The sequence below is a fragment of the Rissa tridactyla genome, chromosome 2, assembly GCF_028500815.1.
Source record: "Rissa tridactyla isolate bRisTri1 chromosome 2, bRisTri1.patW.cur.20221130, whole genome shotgun sequence".
Lineage (NCBI taxonomy): Eukaryota > Metazoa > Chordata > Aves > Charadriiformes > Laridae > Rissa > Rissa tridactyla.
In genome coordinates, this window is record NC_071467.1 from 40,714,715 (window position 1) to 40,732,336 (window position 17,622).

Sequence of the window (17,622 nt, forward strand, 5' to 3'; positions counted from 1 at the left end):
TGTATTTTCCTCTGCCTGCTCAAGCTAACGGTTAGAATGGATGCCTGAAACATCACCCATGCAAGAAGCCAACTCAAGGTCTTTCCAAGGCATCATCGCCTGAAGCCAAAGAGGGGTACAACAGGTTATTTACGCTGCCTGTGCAGCAAACCCTGCCACCAGCGCTGTCCCCCATCGAGCGGAATCAGAAAACGTTCACGGGACGGCACCTTTCAGGTCTCCAGGGGAGAGTCTGGAGGCAGCAGGACTGAACCCTCGGATGCCCTGACACTTCCGGACCTCCAAACCCGACATTAAGAATTCAGAGGCAGCAGGAACACATGGTGCAGAACAACAGGAGTCCCGAACATCCCAAACAGCTTTGTATGCAATAACAAATTCAATGGGAAGCCTAATACTCCAAATGCAATTACCATCCCCCTCTCCAAATCTTAAGCCTCCCTCAAATGAAAAAGCGCTTATTTTGCTGCACTAAATGGCAAAGGTCCTCAATGGAAGAGGCGTGCGTTATTCCAATGAGCAGCACGCTTTGACATTTGACTTTGGTATGAAACAAGAGATGGAAGCTGACAGAAGATACTTGGGCCTGGTTTAGGGTTTTGTCCGCTATTCCATCGGTGACAGTTTTCAACTGGAACCAGCTCTCCTTTACAGTCCAGCTTTGCAAAGCAAGTCTGTAAGACTCCTTTTGCAAGTTCTTAAAAAAATAGCTCTTTTAATAGCCTGAGCAGGTTTGTTGTCGTTCTGTTGTTTCCCTTGGCAGGACTGCACGCCCCGCACACAGAAAAGGCTGTGTTGGACCCTCGGTGTATCTTGACACAGATACTCTCTTCTTAAAAGCAACAACAACAACAACAAAGTCACTTTTACTTCTCAATACCCCCAGTAACATTTCTGCGACCATTAGGAGGCCCAACAAAAAAATGGTTGGTGGCAAAAGGCGGCTTTTCACAGAGACAGACAAAAAGGGCGCTCCAGATGTGAATCAAGTGCAGAGTAGTATCTCATCTAAGCATCTTACTCGCGTAAGCTTTTATTCATTTAGACACACTTTAAAACTCCATAAGAATCTTTGCAATAATTAACACGTAAGGAAACTCTGCGTCAAATCCAAGAAAAACCTTCATATTTTCATGTAATACATTTCTTGGACATTAGATGGCAATCCCCCCACTTCATTTTTCATACCAGGGGCCCATATCCCTTCCAAAAATCAAATGTCACCTTCTTTCGACAGGTGAGCGCTCCGTTTGGCCTGTAGGAAGCGAGGCTGCTTGGAAAGCACATTCCAAGTACAGAGGCTCCCCCATTACCACGGCATTCGTTCTGTTGCAACCATTCTCCAGTTTCATTTTTTCTTTCATTAGAAAAGAGAGATGAGTAATACCATTACGGAGGAAGGCTTGCAATAGGGGTAAGAGTCACTTATTTGTCCCTTGGACACCCTATGCCACCACTTGGATGTTTCCACGCCAAAAACCTATAGGCAGAAATAGGCAGTTACCAGAATTTCCCCCTCATTTCAACAGAGGAAGGGGGTGAGGAGAAGAAAGAGGGTTATTGTGGCATTTAACAATATAATTTCTAGTCTTGCCAATTAAAAAGAGCCCTCCCAAGAGATATCATTAGTCTGTGTAAATCTTTGCTGGGAATTATAAAGCTGAATCTAAAAAAAAATTAAAGAGCTATTTGGTACCAGTATGTGGAATACACACAACGGGAAGCACCTCCCAACTTTTACAGCAGGAATTCTATAGGTAGGAGAAAAAAATAAGACATGAGGCGTTTAAACAGCTTAAATAACAGCTCAAACAAATAGAACAGAGTATGTAACCCACCTGATCAAATTAACGTACCTTGGCTTTCAGCCTCTTTTTGTCATGGTCTAAGTGTGATGTTTTAGAAAAAGGCAGGAATAACACACCTCATCAACCGCTCAGTGATGTACATGGTGGGGGGAATCCTTGCTGACCTTCGTTAACTCTGTATGATCTATTTAAGTGGCACTACAAGACATCCTGACACCCATTCATTTCAACAGTGCGTGCCTGTGATTCATTCACACAAAATTCACTTCCTAAGCCTTAATTTCGCTACTTTCATCGTTCATGAAATGTTCTTTTCAGGCCAAGTTCACGCCTTTTCATATATCCCCCTCAAGACTGCATTTTGGCCTTGCAGTACTTGTCCATTTGAGCTCTCATGTAAATTTGCAGTGGACAGGAGAGCGAGGTTTGCAGCTCTCCAGCATTCCAAAAGCACAGACAATATTAGTCCTAAGACGAGGGTCCACCCACAGCTGGCTCTCAAATAGCTAATTTTTCATGTACTCCACTGAAAATCTAACCTTTTATCCTCACTCTCGAGATGATTGTGTACGTGTGTGTCAAGGTGACAACACTGTGGAAACAGAAGTTCTCAAATGGTACATTATCTCGAATATCAAAAGGTCACAAAAGGGTACAAATCGGTAGCTCTCCAGAAGAGACCCCGGTTTTTATGAAAAGTGGGTCAGTTTTAGTTTCATGTAGGTTGTTTGACACAGTGGTTTCTGGCATCACAAGCTCTGGTCTACAGGATACCACAGAGCCTTTGTATCCCTTGCTGTCACTACAGCATTGTGTTTTTCTACCCATTAACCAAGGATAAATGACCTAGATATTGTGCCTATTAAAGCCTCATTTTTCTTTTGCCCTTTTGTTCTTTAGTGTACCACATTATCACATGCTGAACACATTTTAAAGTATTCTCAGTCTCTCATGACCCTTTGAAGGAGTAAAGTGGGGTTTTTAGTGTGCGTTTCTGTAGAGTTACTTAGAGTGGAAAATATGAAGGTAATTCAAGGTTTCTCTTCCTGCCTAGTCCCTTGAAGACAATCAGTTCAGCATTTACAGCCACTAATCTACAAAGAATATAGCAGAAAAATGCTGTAAGAAAGCCACAATGCAAATACAGAAAGCGAACACCAGTTGTGATGTCCCTAAACACTACATTCTATAATTACATCTCTGCATATCATGGGTCACTTTTATTAAAAGCATCATTACTACAGTTGGCAGCAATTTACATCTTATCTTACATGATAGCAGTTTCCAAAGAAAAAAAATAAAAAGACATCACAACAAAGAAAAACAATACATTTACAAAGTCATGTCTGTAAACTTCAAGGCTAGTTTAGAGTTGAGGTAATGCTGTTTAGCTTTGTGGCTAAAGTAACAAAGTCCTTTAATTTAAAAAAGGTACCTGATTTTTTTCTTTTTGTTTATACCAGTGCATTACAAGATCACGAGACGATTAAACTGTAGCTTTATCCTGTAAGAACCTTCTCCGCGGGTTAATTTCCAAAAGGTACTCTTCACATTCAACAGCTGCCTTATTATTGCTGCGTCTCAAGACAGAGACATTCACACTATCATGAAGATTGTCAGAGAGAGAGTGTGTGTGTGGGTGTGTGCGCGCATGTGAGCGGGTGAACTCCCATACAGTCAAAATGAAGCGCGAGTACGATATGTATGGTAAATTTCATCTTGACCTTCACAGCAAAAAAAAATTAAAATAAAAAAATTAAATATATAACTTCATCCTTCCTTTAAGCAGCACTTCCTTCTATTAGTGCCACTTGATTACAAATTGCTGCTTAATTCATAATACCAATGGTACCAAAAGAAAAAAAAAAAAAGCAGAGCATTATGTCAATTTCCTTAAAAAGACATGATCACCTCTCAAATTTCATCTCTCCTAGGGATAATAAATAATGCACTGCACAATACTTAATGACCAAGATACCTTTTGACACATCTGTATAACATGACTTGAACTTTTTTTTTGCTACACTATGTTACAGAACAGCTTATAAAAACTAAGTATGGACATTAACTGTGAGTGTAAACAGTAGGACTACCACTTGTCAAAAGTTTAAAACACTTTAACTGTAACTGGTACTGGTTATTCATCATTTTCATTGTTTTCTATTTCTTCCCCCCCATCAAGTGAGTCTAATTCTTCACCCTGTGCTATTTCATCTTCTAAAACGGAGGAATCTGCAGTTTTATCAAGGCTCTCCTCTGCATCACTGCCTTCGAGATTTTCTTCATCTTTAAAGGCAGTTCCTTCAGTTTTGTCAGCAGCCTTCTCTTCGTTGGAGCCCACTGCGTTCTGAAGTCCTGCTAGTGCTGGGAAACCGGGCAGAGTCAATCCTCCCAGTCCTGGAGGTAGAAACATAGATGGATAGAAGAGGCCAGGAGCCATGGTAGACAGCAGGAAAGGATTGAAGGCCAGAGGGTTTGTGGGCAATCCAGTGTTGGTGGTGGTGGTGGTAGTGGTGGCAGTGGCGGTAGTCGCCGCAGTAGCAGCACTGACAGATCCATTCGCAGAGTCAGTAGCAGAAACAGTGTCTGTGCTTTTCTCAGAGTCTTTGTTCTCCTCTTCGTTCTCATTTTTCTTCTCTTCAGCTTTTGAAGCGCCATCCTCAGTCTCTCCTTGACCGGAAGCAGTAGTGGCATTTCCAGTAGTAGCCGTTATTGGGTTATTCAACAATCCGCTTAGTCCAAACATATTGGGCAATCCTGCCATCCCTGGCAACATCAGAGGCAACATGGCAGCTGGATTTTTAGCATCCCCCCCAGCAGCAGCAGCTGTTGCTAGCCCTGGCGGGAAGCCCATGAGGCCTGCGAGCTGGAGAGACTGCAGGTTCTGTAGGTTCTGGAGGCTTGTGAGGTCCATTCCAGCAAACAGACTGTTCATTAGTAGTGGGTTGATTCCCGAAGTTGATGCTACAGCAGCAGCTGCTGCAGCTGCTTTGGCAATTTCACTTTTTGGCCTTCTTCCTCTTCTGCTTGCTCCTTCCTCCCTCACAACAGGTCCAGTGAGAAGACGGTCAAACATGGACTCTGGAACAAAACCCTGAAACGAAGATGCGGAAAAACAAGCTTTACTCTCGATTAGCTTTTATAGCTTTCGCCAGTTAACTGATGACGATGGAAGAAACAGAAGGGATTCCAGCATACTCCAAAAGTGGTTTTCAACCCTGGCAAATCGTGATGAGCTAGCTACTAAACTGAATTGCAGTAGAACATGTAAGAAAAACTGAAGAAAGCAAAGTCAGAGATTTTGTACATTTAAACACAGCGGTAAAACAAAACATTCATTAAAAAAATCCAAACCCTGATACACTGCAGTTACGAGTCTATACCTTTGTACTTCACACCGAACTTCAGTATAGCAACATTTTATTAAAATTAGTACTTGCAGAATTGTACCCTTTATTTTCAAATAACTGTTGTAAAATAAAAGGCAGAAAAACCTAATCTTTTGATGCTGCCTATTGCCAAGATGATGAATTCTATTTTTGTTATGAATATGACAAATATTTTCTTAATAATTCCTAATGTATGAATACGTGTATTTGTTAAGGTTTGTTGCTTACAAGAAAAAAAATAATGCAAAAAAAATGCTGAAGGCTGCCTTAATGCAGCTGATTTTTCAAGTGTACTTCAATCCCATTCTGCAGCAGCCTCCTATCACCATCCCCCCCGAACTTGGCAACTCCCACCCAGAGACTACAATTTTCCTCAGCTCAAAACTAGCTATGAGATAAAGACTTAATAATCAATTTACACAGCCTTCAACTTTTCCGTGCTATAATCTACAGTGAAGCATGGAAGGAGAGTTTCACTTACAGACTGTTTAACGATGTCAGTCCAATCTGGAGCAACAGCAAATTCAGGATTTTCTTCCAGCCATCTTGGCAAGTCCTTCATTGGAGGGGCCATAGCTCCACCCATCTAATGCAAAAGACGAGGTTAATACTTAAAACAAAAACTATTTATATGGGTATTTTCTATCTGTGCTCTTTCATCTCTGAAGGATGGCAGTAAAGACTTTCAGGACAGACTGTGGAAAACTACATGGAAACCAGCTAATGATACTAGAATTGAGAAGATCATGTTTTTTAAAAAAATACAGTAAAATGCTGCATCTTAGGCAGGGCTAGTAACGAAATTTGCATATGAAAAAATGTGCTATATCGTTTCAAAAAGTAACAGTTATTTACTCAAATGATTAACATATCAGAAGAACAAAAAAGGAATTAAAGGAACTGGGTAGTACATTCTAGTAAGAATAACTGCTGGTGACAAATTATTAAACTTTTTAAAAGAAAGCTTGGAGTAGAAAACCGACTTCCCACGTGCAAAGACACTATTAAAGACTGCCACTGAACTAACTTATTTTTACCTTCTTTCCATTTCGCTTATTTACAACAGGTACCCTTTCTTCTCCTGTCAAGGTGTTTATATCCAGTTTATTAGGGTTTCGACATCTGTGTCGTTTTTGTTTCGGCTTCTGAAATGGGGAAAACAGCACATCTGCACTCTTCTGGAAAGAAGAGATGTATTGCTTTTTAGTTTTTCATTTTCTTGACAAAAATTGCCAATCATGGAACGCCTTCTCACAACAATTTTAAGAAGGGGCCAACTACGTTAGCCTCAGATTATCCCAGAAAAATCTTTTTTCTTATCAGATGAAGAAATTCTACAGAACTTGAAACAAACACTGCTTTAACATTGTTATATACAAATATTAAGAAAGGAAAAGCAACCCATATATCCTCCCTACCAGCCTATAAGTGTGGCTGAAGAGAGGACCTCTACTGCAAACCAACAGTTACAAAATCCAATGACTATGCCCAACGTGAGGAAATTAATTTTAACATCTGTAAAACTAACTTCTCTATTAAGATAATACAACAACACTCTTAGAATCACATACTTACTGGTACATAACTTGGCATATCTACAGTGTAAGTAGGATGTAATTTAAGCCATTCCACTAAATCCTTGTTTTTAGGAGCATCCTCTCCCACCAGCCTGGTCCCATCCTCTAGATTGATTACAGGGATGCGAGTGTCTGGGTCCAGTTGACCAGGAGATGGAATGTTCCTTGCTGGTAGGGCTTCCATATCTTCTTCAAAAGCTTTGGTCACTTCTGCATCCTCCTGAAAACATTTAACATCTGTATTAATTCTCACTTCAAGGGAACGGTTACCTGGGAGAAATAATTTCAGGGACTGAAGCTAAATGCTCAGTGAGATTTTGCATACACAAGAGTTAACGGGGTTTAAATATTCATACTATGTAAAGCAATACCATTACATTAGGGAATTTTGTAAATTTAGCATCCTTGAACATTAAAGAATATACAGCTAAAGACAGAGCAAGTTTTTGTGCATTTACAGTTAATGGCCCACAAGACCTTCCTTTTTCTACACGGTAAGAAAGACATACTTAAGCCTCAAAACATATGTTGTTATAAATGTATGTTTTGTTAAAAAAAGAAGTATTTTTGAAAGTACAAGACACTTAAAACTCAGCCTACAATTTGCTAGAGTAAAAACTTGATGTAAACAACATTCTGTTTGGTTCAAAAAGAAATAGCAGCTCTAAACACAAAGAAAAAGCTGGTTGGGTAAAAACTGTACATTACTATTACAGAGAGTACAACACTACTTTAAACTCACATTCAGAAAGTACTAAACACAGAAGAACAAATATGAGACAAAAAGGTTGCTGTCTTACTACAGTCAATGATGTCCGTTTGTTGCTCATAAATAACAGATCAAGCCCTTCTACATTTTTCCTCCTTCCTCTCCTCCTCTTCATGGGTGGTTCTCCATCTATTAAAGAGCCATTTAGTAGATGCCTTGTGGGTGTGCGTGAAAGACCTGCTTGCAGCAGCTCCATTTGAGTTTTAAAGGCATCAGACACGGGTGTGGAGACATTAGGCAAGATAAACTTTGAAGTAACAGGTGAAAAATTTGAGGTAGAACTTGTTGCCTCTCGTGAGGCCTTTGATAAATCTACAACCTTTTCTTGTCCATTTTCTGAGACCACCTGAGACTCACGTAACTGGGCAACCATTTCCATAAGATTTCTCCTCTTGGCAGCTCTCTCAGCCTCAATTTCAATCTTTCTTCGTCTCCTCCTCCTCTGACGTGGAACCGATAAATTGAGTGCATCTTCCTAATGAAAAATGAGCATTTCCAAATATTAGCAAAGCTCTATTTGCTATTCTGAATTTAAAATAAAAGCCTGAACATGTAATTCTGAAAACAAAGCCTTCATTTTATTCAAAGAAGCACTTTTTTATTTTTCCTATTTTATTTTAAGAAATGGTATTTTTTATTTTTTCTCTTGTGCAAAGAAGCGCATGCAGGATAAAATGTTTTACGTAAGAAAGAGAAAGATGCAGCCTTGCCTTTGATAACTGAGGAGAAGCAGTGATATCTTCACTGCCACTGACGCTGGCTTGACCAACCATGGAGAGCTCTGCAAAGCTCCTTTTTTGTAGAGGGCTGTCCACAGCTGTTGGAGTATACCCAGGTATGAGCCCCTGGAAATCAAACATCTGGCGCCTATTTACTGGCCACTTCCCTTTCAGCACTGCTTCACAGATGTTGTCTAATCGGTTGATCATTACTCGGTCCTGCATAAAGGAAAAGTACGTAATGAACCTTCAGTGTGAAGGTTGCCATATAAACTCAAATGAGTATAATGACACAGTCCAGCTTCCAAAGCTTAAGAAATACATTCAAAAACAACTATTCTTGCATGTGAGGATAAACTGATTGCCTTACAAGAAGCTAATATACAGAGAATTTTGAAGAATAGAACATTACTAGAATTTAAAAGCTGCATTTATAAGTGGGGGGAAGGAGGAAGACAGAGTTTTCTGTACGACAATGTACTAACTGACAAATTTAACAGAAAGTTACTATTGTTTTACACTGCAAAACTTCAGTAGTTAGCAAAATCAACAGTTAGGAAAGGAAAATCAAAACATCTGCAATCAGCATCTTAAAGCTACAGTTCTGAAGAACCAAGAGGCTGGATCTGTAATTCAGTCCTAGGAAGTGGATCCTCATTAACGTCACTATTAATAAAGTTCAACATTATGAAACGGGCACCAACCTAGGGACATCTAATGAATGTCAATTTTCATTCCACGCCCATTATCACTTCAAATTTCACTGAAGCGTGTACACTAAAAAATCTCTAATTATGTTTATTAGTCTACTTATGCTGAACCTATACAGATGAAGGATTTTTTGTTTTACTTTTACACTACAACTGGAATAAGATTTTAGTCCATGTTTCCAAAATATATGCTAAAGCAAAGAAGATAGTATAATTTAATTTCTTCCATTTCAGTATTCAAGCACATTCTATGCTAGCCTGCCTCAAGTAGCAGAAACTTCAGAACAATGAGAAATACTGCTGGTTAGGGAATACGAGCATCAGTTAGCTTCCTGAACAGCAAAACAGTGCAAAAGCCACTAGCAAATCTCAGCAGCTGCAACAGACTGCTTGCTTTCCCCAGGAATAAGCCTATTAAGAACAAGGTCCCGCTGCCCTGCCCCCCCCCGCTCCACCCCGTCCCAAACCAGATGGCCCTGTTATGGTGATTAGTAAGCTTAAGACTATTACTACTTTATTTCTCTCTCTCCCCCCTTACTGCAAAGGGGAGTACTAAATTATGTATGGATTTATTACAAGGTCATGGTTTCATATTTTTAAAAACATTTTATATTAGATAATTTTCTGCCTGGTTACTAAAACAAGATATAGCTTTATCCTATCTAAAACTGCTGCTTACGTTTGCAGGATACCTTAATACAATTACATCTGTCAACATTACATAATGGCTTAGATCATGTAGGTCACCAATACTCTTCTCTACAATCTCCTCACCCCAAAATAAAAAGGTGATCTTACAAAATCTCTGCTCTTAACACCGCAGACTGCTCTGCAGATGAAATCCATAATTCAAAATCGTAAGTCTGCTTCCATCAACAGAGGTGCGAGAGGTGTGACTCTGCTGACATACAGTCACAGAGCCTACGAGAATCCACGTCTGTCAGTAGTTTGTTGTTTTACTGAATGACACTATTTACAGTAAAGCAATTCCTTTCATTTCCTCTGCTAATTTGTATGAAAATGAAGAATAAAATGCTATTCCACAAATCATTCATAGAAAAAAGTCCCTTCGCCACTGGAAATGCAGAATCACACAGAGCTCACCGTTATTTTGCAAACACGTTTCCCGTATTTTATCTATACTGAAAAAGACACATGCCATTCTACCCCTAACCAACCTTAGGCCAGAAAGAGAAGGCAAATGTTCTCTCATGAAGCAGCTGCACCACAGAGGGATCCCCATCTTCCATGTAGAATCCGTCACGTGTTTCATCCCTTGCGGTACTCATAGAAGCATTGCTTTCTTCATCAAAATTCTTACCCTGAGAAACTGTTCCTGCTGAATAACAACCACAACCAGACATTAACTACAAAAGTTTCCAACCACCAAATGTCAACCCAACTCAATCACCCAGTGTCAACCCAACTAGACAGGTTAAGACAACCAGGCTTGACACAACTTTTCTAACATAGGCTTTTATTCAGTAATGACTACACCAGAGCCTTAGTCTTCTACATTTGGCACAGAGACCGTGCTTATTGGCTCAGTAAGCTATCTTGGAAAGCCTTGTGGGGGAATACCCCGCTGATGCGGCACAGTTTTTATGAAAGCTTATCTCACCACCTGATGCGCGGAAGGGCAGAGGAACTGCTACATGTAGCCCATCCCAAGCTCCATAATGGCTCCATGTGTGCCACTTACCAGCTGGCACAAGCTGCAACAGCTGTGGGGCTCATGCTAAGCACACAGAATTGATCTGACCAATGTGTTACCTTCAGGTTGGGAGGATTCTTCTGATTTATCATCATCATCCAGTTTCTCCTCTTCATCTTCTTCCGAACCTTTCTCAGAAATAGATTTTGGGTCTACGTCTGTACTCATTTCTATGTCTTTCAATTCACATTTAACAGAGCCAGGCTCAGCCTCAGCATCACAGTCTGGTTTAGTGTCTTTATCTGCAGTATCTGTCTCCTCTTTGATATCAGGCTTTTCTTTGGCTGCTGGATTTTCAGACCCTTCAACTTTAGACTCTGTTTGTTCTGTAGTCTTTTCTTCTTGTACTGGTGTGGATGGGACAATAGGTGGTGTTTGACTGCAGCCAGCACCCAGAGGGTTTACAGAAGAGACAGTATTTACATTACCCGTCCCTCTGTTTTGAGCAAAGTTTTTGTGAGCCTCAAGAAAAGAGAGTTCAGGATCATTCAGAATGTGATAATCTGTCCTACTGACTCCATGTTTAGCAGCACCAATCAGTAAGTCTTTGTCATGTTTACCACACTCCCACCACTCCGGCAGGTCCAAGCTTGGTTGGCAAAGTTTTAGCCTCTCTCCCAACTGTGGGTGATGGAGAACCTGCTCACGGATTTTCCGCAACAGTTCTATGCGATATAAAGTTCTAGAAGCACGCTCTTCTGTGATCGGCTCAATCATAGTGGAAAGATCAGGTGGTTCTGAAATGACAGTGATTTGTATTGTTTAACATCGATTGAATGTACACCCATTTTGAAATCCTGGACCCTTACACCTGCACGTGAAGTTTCAACAGTACCACTGTCTCATAACAGTCACATTGATTCCTACAGTCAGTTAAAACTTACCATCATCCGGTTTGACTGGCATTCGGCACACTCGTCTACACATATTCACAAAGCCATTAAAATACTTTTCCAAGCTTTCATCGGACTTTTTATCAAGCCTGGCAAATGCTCTGAATTGATTCCAGTCGAATTGATGTTTTACAGGATCGAAAATAATTCCAAAAGTAGACACCACACGATAAAAATCAGCTTCTTCTCTTCTTGTCCACCTAGTCAAGGAAGAAGCAAGAGAAGTGAGGCCACTGAATAAACCAGAGTCCAAAGACAGTGTGGATGACACCAAACCCCCTTAGTTTATTCTTTCAAAGCAGAACGGCAGTACTGGTGACACACAAGCTCAAATGAGATTTAAAGACAGATATCACTGAGAAACTCACTTTTGTCGTTTTTCAGTTATTATAGCTTCCCTTTCTGCTTCTAGTGCCCTCACTTCTTCCCGAGGCCGACGTCTCCTGCGGTCAGTCTTCATTAGTGCCTCTTGCCTCATTTGTTGCCTTTTATAGCTGCGCTGATAGGCAGTAATGAGGCGACGCAGACGGGTAGTCAGGGTTGAAGTGTTGGGCCAGTAGAGTTGGCCTAACTCAGCATTGCTTTCACTGTGCTTGTCTAGAGAATAGAGAAGTATTTGTGTACTGCAAAACCACCACTAAAGATTTCAAAGTTTCTACGGCTAGAACTGGATTCCTGTTTTATCTGATAAGAACATATGCCTCATTAATATTGGTGCATAACAAATTAAAAACAGGATAACTACATTGGTAGGAAATAAAAAATAGAAACCAAACCACCCAACTCTAAGAACTCAGAAATGCTTGTGAAACATTTAGAGATAAGCATCAAGCATTATTATTCAATGTTATGAATACAAACATGTTATGAACACTGTAAGTATTTAAATTAATGCAATGTATCTTTAAATATATTACTAAGATCATCATTCTGCCTCTGAGGAAACACCTATGCTTACGATTTCCCACTTTATTATTCTCACTTAAGCTTGGCAATTTTCCCCCATACTGAGGAAACAATGTATCTGTAACTTCCAAGATTATCTCGGCAAAAACATCAACGGCTGCATTATGAAACATCCGGTCTTTATCATCACAATTTCTACTATGTAATTAGAAACCCAGAAAGCCACAATGTGGATTATTCAAAGACGGTAAATAATTGTTTTGTAAGATGTGAAGCATGAAGAGAATTGGCAGTAGAAGTTTACAGTGATGTTCTCCCAAAACACAACCTATCCCCTCACGTGGCAAATAAACAGTCCACCTTTCACTAAATGGTCCATTTTTGCCTTTTTAATTTCTTTGCTATAGTCTTACTTGGGTGTATTTCTATGGATTCCTCTTTGTCTTCTGGAGGTGAGTTTGCAAATTCCTTGGGGAGAAGACAGAAGTTATTTTAGTTTTCAGTTTTGACCATATGTTATCATTTCAGGAGAAAAATATGTCATCTCTCAAACACAGCAGCAAACAATCTTCGTAAGGTGTGTTTATCTGGTAGCTCTCAAACTTAAGAACTGCACATTAAGATAAACACAGAGAATCAGTTATAATTATATATATTTGTAATTACATAAAGTTGAAGTTCTTACATCAATTTCATCCTTGAAAGGAGTTCTGGTTGGCTTGTATTCTGGATCTTCATCCTCTCTGTCAAACTCACCGCTATAAAATATTTAAGAGAAATATTGGTTTTGGGAGGGGGCTGATTTTCTGGACAAAAGCAAAAAAGCTACAAAAGCCATCAGTATTGTGTACCAAGTTACACATTTATATTTCATGCTCAACTGTGTGAACAATTCTATGTACTTTTTATATCATATGATCACTTCAGATCCTCAGGCGATATGTAAGCAAAATATGACATATGAACTCATGCCAACATATACAATGCTGATAAAGTTTATTAATTTTTTCATGTCCTCCTTACCCATCACCACCATCTGCTAACATGTCTGTCCCTCTCTGTTCGGCAGCTATGGCCTTCGCATCAGGCATGCCAACCCGTTCCAGAAAGCACAGTGCTGGATCAGCTCTCATAGAATTGTACTTCTCATAACCTGCATGCAGAGCAGGAGACAATTTTTTTTTAAAAGCTATGACCAACTGTGAATAGAACAGGTTTAGGCAATAGAAGCACAATTTTCCGAATTCATCTATTTATTTTTAAATAAAACAAAGGAGCTGTCACCATGCTGGAAACAACCATTTCATTCATTTTTCATACTGGTAAATTCCATCAGCACAGAAACATTTTCACATCAATAACATGAACAAATAGTAGATACTGAAGAAAGTATTCAATTTAATGTCTTTATAAGGTACAGTAAAAATCTTTCACAAAGTGAAAAACTTCTTTAAGTTTCCTATGTGACTTTGTCAGTGGTTCTCCACATTCAATACTCCATACTGGAAACATGCAGATGCGAACGGAAACACACACACACATGCATTTTCTATAGCTCCAGCCCTGCTGGAACCCTCAATGTAGGCTGCAAAAATGCTGTATGCATGGGTTATACGTAAGGCCAACGAACCTGTCTTATTAGGTTTAGGATGATGCATGTCAGTAAGATGACACTGTTCCCTCTATGGTTTTCAAACTGCTGTTTGCTTTTTTACTGCCCAAGTTGACTAGATGTAAAATGGCAGATCCCAACAGTGCACTGCAGGAAAATGATTTTTAGACTAGACTTGCCTCAGCTGAGCCCACAAAACAGAGCTGCTGTACATAGGCAGAACAGCACAATTCAATTAGGATTTGTACTACAACACACTGCTCCTAACTGCTGTAGAGCCTCAAGCCAAACTGTAATCATGAAAGGTTTTATAAGCCATCATTCTCCCCTTTAGTCAGGCTGGGCTGCTGAGAATACCTCTGCGACCTCCAGAGAATTGGGATTATAATCAGGAATCGCTCACTGTATATATCATGCCAGCTCTGCATCCCCAGCCTTTCAAAGTTAACAAGGCTGCATCCCACTCAAGGGAGCCGGGAGTTCTCAACACTGACATTTGTGAAATATTGCTTGGAACAAAGCCCAGGAGGCACTTGTACAGATTAATAGCAGAGGTTAAGCCCACCGTCCACTTTGACACTGGTTGGCAGAGTTAGCAAGTGAAGCAGTGCTGGAAGCAAAGTTTATGGAGATCTATCTTACTATTTGGCTATTATTTAAACAAATATGGTTTTGTTTTATTTACAGCCAAGAAAGTAATGTTTTCTTCTCAAATGTTCTGCAAACATTTAAAAACAGCATCTGATATTTACAGCTCCTATTAGGTTTTTAATGCAGGCAAGAAAAAAAGGGAGATACAAGCCAACAGTTCTTTGGAACAATACTTGTTAATATTATGACTGAACAGTCCTACACACAGAAAGCTTTACAACTGAGTTTTGTTCAGAGTGAGACATCACTTACCGTGTTTGAACACTCCAATTAAAAGGGATTTATCCGCCTCCTTATCCCACCAGTCTGCAGGAACTTCCGCATGGAATGGCTCAGGTATCCATACATCTACTTCACTGTGAAGACAGCATTATATACATTCTCAAAGTTATTACTGGGCAAAGTTGGGGTTTTTTTGGGGTTTTTTGGGTTTTTTTAAACAAATGCTTAAAAAAAAATGCTTTTTTTAAGCAAAATGCTGTTAAATTGAATAATGAATTTGGGGGAAGGGGGAGGTCGGGCGCCGGCAGGGGGAACCCCAAAACTCAACACAGAAATTGAAATACATTGAAAAATAACTAGGATGGTTAAAAAAGCACCCAAACAAACACCAACAAAAAACCAAAAATCATCAGGCTCTTTTGGGAGTGGCACGACAATGATTATCCAAATATGATTCTTTTAAGGTCTTAGTATATTTTTTTTCATTTTTTTTAAAGTTGAGATAGAATAGTCCTTCATTATTAGCAGAAGTGAAAATCCGCCTCTCATTTCCCACATCATTTCCTCCCCCAAGAAAATTACCCACTGCACTTGGTAAAATAATAAGGCTGCTTGAGAACAGACATTTAAGAGATAAAGTGTGACAACCTTTAAATGCTGCATTATTACAGTACATGTACTTAATAAAAGCCAGCGTCATAAAGCAAAAAATAAGCCTGCACTTGCACTAACCTTGAGTCAGCACCCTCTAAGATCTTGTCTGCTTGGTCCCCTATAACTTCTTGTCGTAGATAGTAGAGCATGCGGACACGCAGCAGGACCCTGGAGAGGAAGGCAGAGGGGGGAAAAAGTTCTTAACTTCAGGACTGTTTGCCAACAGTGGCTTTTGGCAGCTGCTGCTGTTCATCCATCATCCTGCCAAGGCTGATTAGCCATGCTGTATGGTAGGCTTGAAGCGTGACAGATGGTGGCACATAATCACCTCTGTGTGGTGCTTTCTGCTGGCTTCCAACAGGCCTGCCTGGCAACCGCTTACACTGCACAGAGAGGGACCCAGCTCAGCCCAGCCCCGGCGCATTTCATTTAGTTCTACCTAGTGCAGCTTGTGAAGTTTAGACACGTACTCTACCACTGCCTCTGAAGTATTGAAGCAAGTTTGTAAACAACTGAGCAGATGGCTTTCAGTAACTGTTCTGCTTCATTATCTCATAAAATTTCCTCAGCTGCTGCCTTAATACCATTTTTGGAAGCACATCAGAAGTTGTAGGAAAAAACGAGATATAAAATCTGGTTTTACTACCTTACAATAAACCCTCAATATGGAATGTCAGGTTTTTCAGATTATACAACTTTTGGCTTCCGAGAATTGGGGGGGGGAAGGGAATAATCCCTCATTTCCCTTGGGAGATATTAACTATTTTTACTCTTTATAGTTAAAACTGCCATTTAATTTTACCTGTGCACAACCTAAGTGTTACAAGGAAGTGAAAAATCTTCGTTGCCCATGTTTATTTTTCCCTATCTCTGTCATACTACAGTGGTTTTTGGAAGGGCTGTCAGGTGTTGTGGTCATACTTGAAGCTGGCAGGAGAGAGAATGGCAGACACTGGCTTTTCAAGGAGACTAGAAAAGAGGTCATCTCTGTAGAAAAAGTATCTACCTGAAAATAATCCTACTCTCCTATGTTTACCCAATTCAGGGCACCCCCTGCTGCCTAGTTCATGAAGTAAAATCAGTAGCAGCTAAAACAGAGATTATTCAGCCTGCCCTCTCACTGTACCCAAATCCATCACGGAAACTGTTGAATTGCTGCTGCTTCTGAACAGCTAGGGTGACCTGGGAGGCAGTAATCTGATCACCCACTTGCATGAAAAATTTAGACCACCACCAGTTTTGAGAGCTCCTCATTAGAGGTCTGATGCAACCAGAGCAATACCCGGTTTTACACGTGTTATTCCAGCAAACCTTGGAGGAGCAGGGATTTGAATGAAGGTCATGTCTGCAATTCAAAACATGTCAGACATGCTTCTTTTTGTATGCATGATAACTGGGACCAGTAAGGTGTCCCTGCTCCCTCTGTGGCTATGCAAATAAGCTGTTGAGTGTTTCTATCATCTTAGTATTAAGCAATAACAGCTGTTACATCAAGCCAAAGAAGAGGAGCAGGAAAAAAAAAACCCAACACCAACTGAACACGAGAGGATCTTTGCACCAGAGTCCTATCTGTTAAAACAGCATATATGTTACGTAAGGAGAGGACATCAGTTCTTACAAAGCTTTGCTACTGCTGCCTTCTGATGGAAATTACTCAGACTATTAATTGGCTTCCACCTCTGTTCGATTTTACCTGGGCTAAACACATTGCTTCTATGATTCACTTAGTCCTGGTGGAAGCGAAGGAAAAAGATAGCAACTGAAAACATTCTTGCAGTGATTTATCCATCTTGCCTATCCTTGTAATTGTTCTACTGCTTTATTACAGGAGCAATATTTTAAAAATGAGTTTAAGTCTGATCTGCAAACTGATATAACAAGTAATGAGGACATGTTACCTGAGAGATTAAAATAGTGTTACAGGAAAGAATTTAATTACTTTAAGAGCAAGTGAAATGTAATAACAGATCAGAGTAACAGCTCAGAAAAAATCAGAAC

The 17,622-nt window shown here is 40.0% G+C and overlaps 1 protein-coding gene across 7 annotated transcripts in view; it reads right to left on the bottom strand.

The window, feature by feature from the left end:
• Positions 1-930: 930 nt before the first annotated feature.
• Positions 931-17,622, bottom strand: part of CHD7 (chromodomain helicase DNA binding protein 7) — a 135,601-nt gene continuing 118,909 nt past the window's right edge. For 4 of the 7 annotated variants that reach the window (XM_054190698.1, XM_054190697.1, XM_054190696.1 and 1 more), the window contains exons 24-38: positions 15,703-15,792; positions 15,001-15,104; positions 13,509-13,638; positions 13,171-13,243; positions 12,899-12,953; positions 11,948-12,176; positions 11,571-11,779; positions 10,746-11,423; positions 10,151-10,311; positions 8,254-8,481; positions 7,575-8,018; positions 6,773-6,994; positions 6,235-6,375; positions 5,679-5,783; positions 931-4,902 (exon numbers count right to left, since the gene is read on the bottom strand). In XM_054190698.1, the coding sequence (XP_054046673.1) occupies positions 3,946-4,902; positions 5,679-5,783; positions 6,235-6,375; positions 6,773-6,994; positions 7,575-8,018; positions 8,254-8,481; positions 10,151-10,311; positions 10,746-11,423; positions 11,571-11,779; positions 11,948-12,176; positions 12,899-12,953; positions 13,171-13,243; positions 13,509-13,638; positions 15,001-15,104; positions 15,703-15,792 (3,826 nt within the window). In that variant the 3' untranslated portion in view covers positions 931-3,945. The remainder of the gene's footprint in view (positions 4,903-5,678; positions 5,784-6,234; positions 6,376-6,772; positions 6,995-7,574; positions 8,019-8,253; positions 8,482-10,150; positions 10,312-10,745; positions 11,424-11,570; positions 11,780-11,947; positions 12,177-12,898; positions 12,954-13,170; positions 13,244-13,508; positions 13,639-15,000; positions 15,105-15,702; positions 15,793-17,622) is intronic. The other 3 variants (XM_054190699.1, XM_054190701.1, XM_054190700.1) reach the window with 3 other exon arrangements.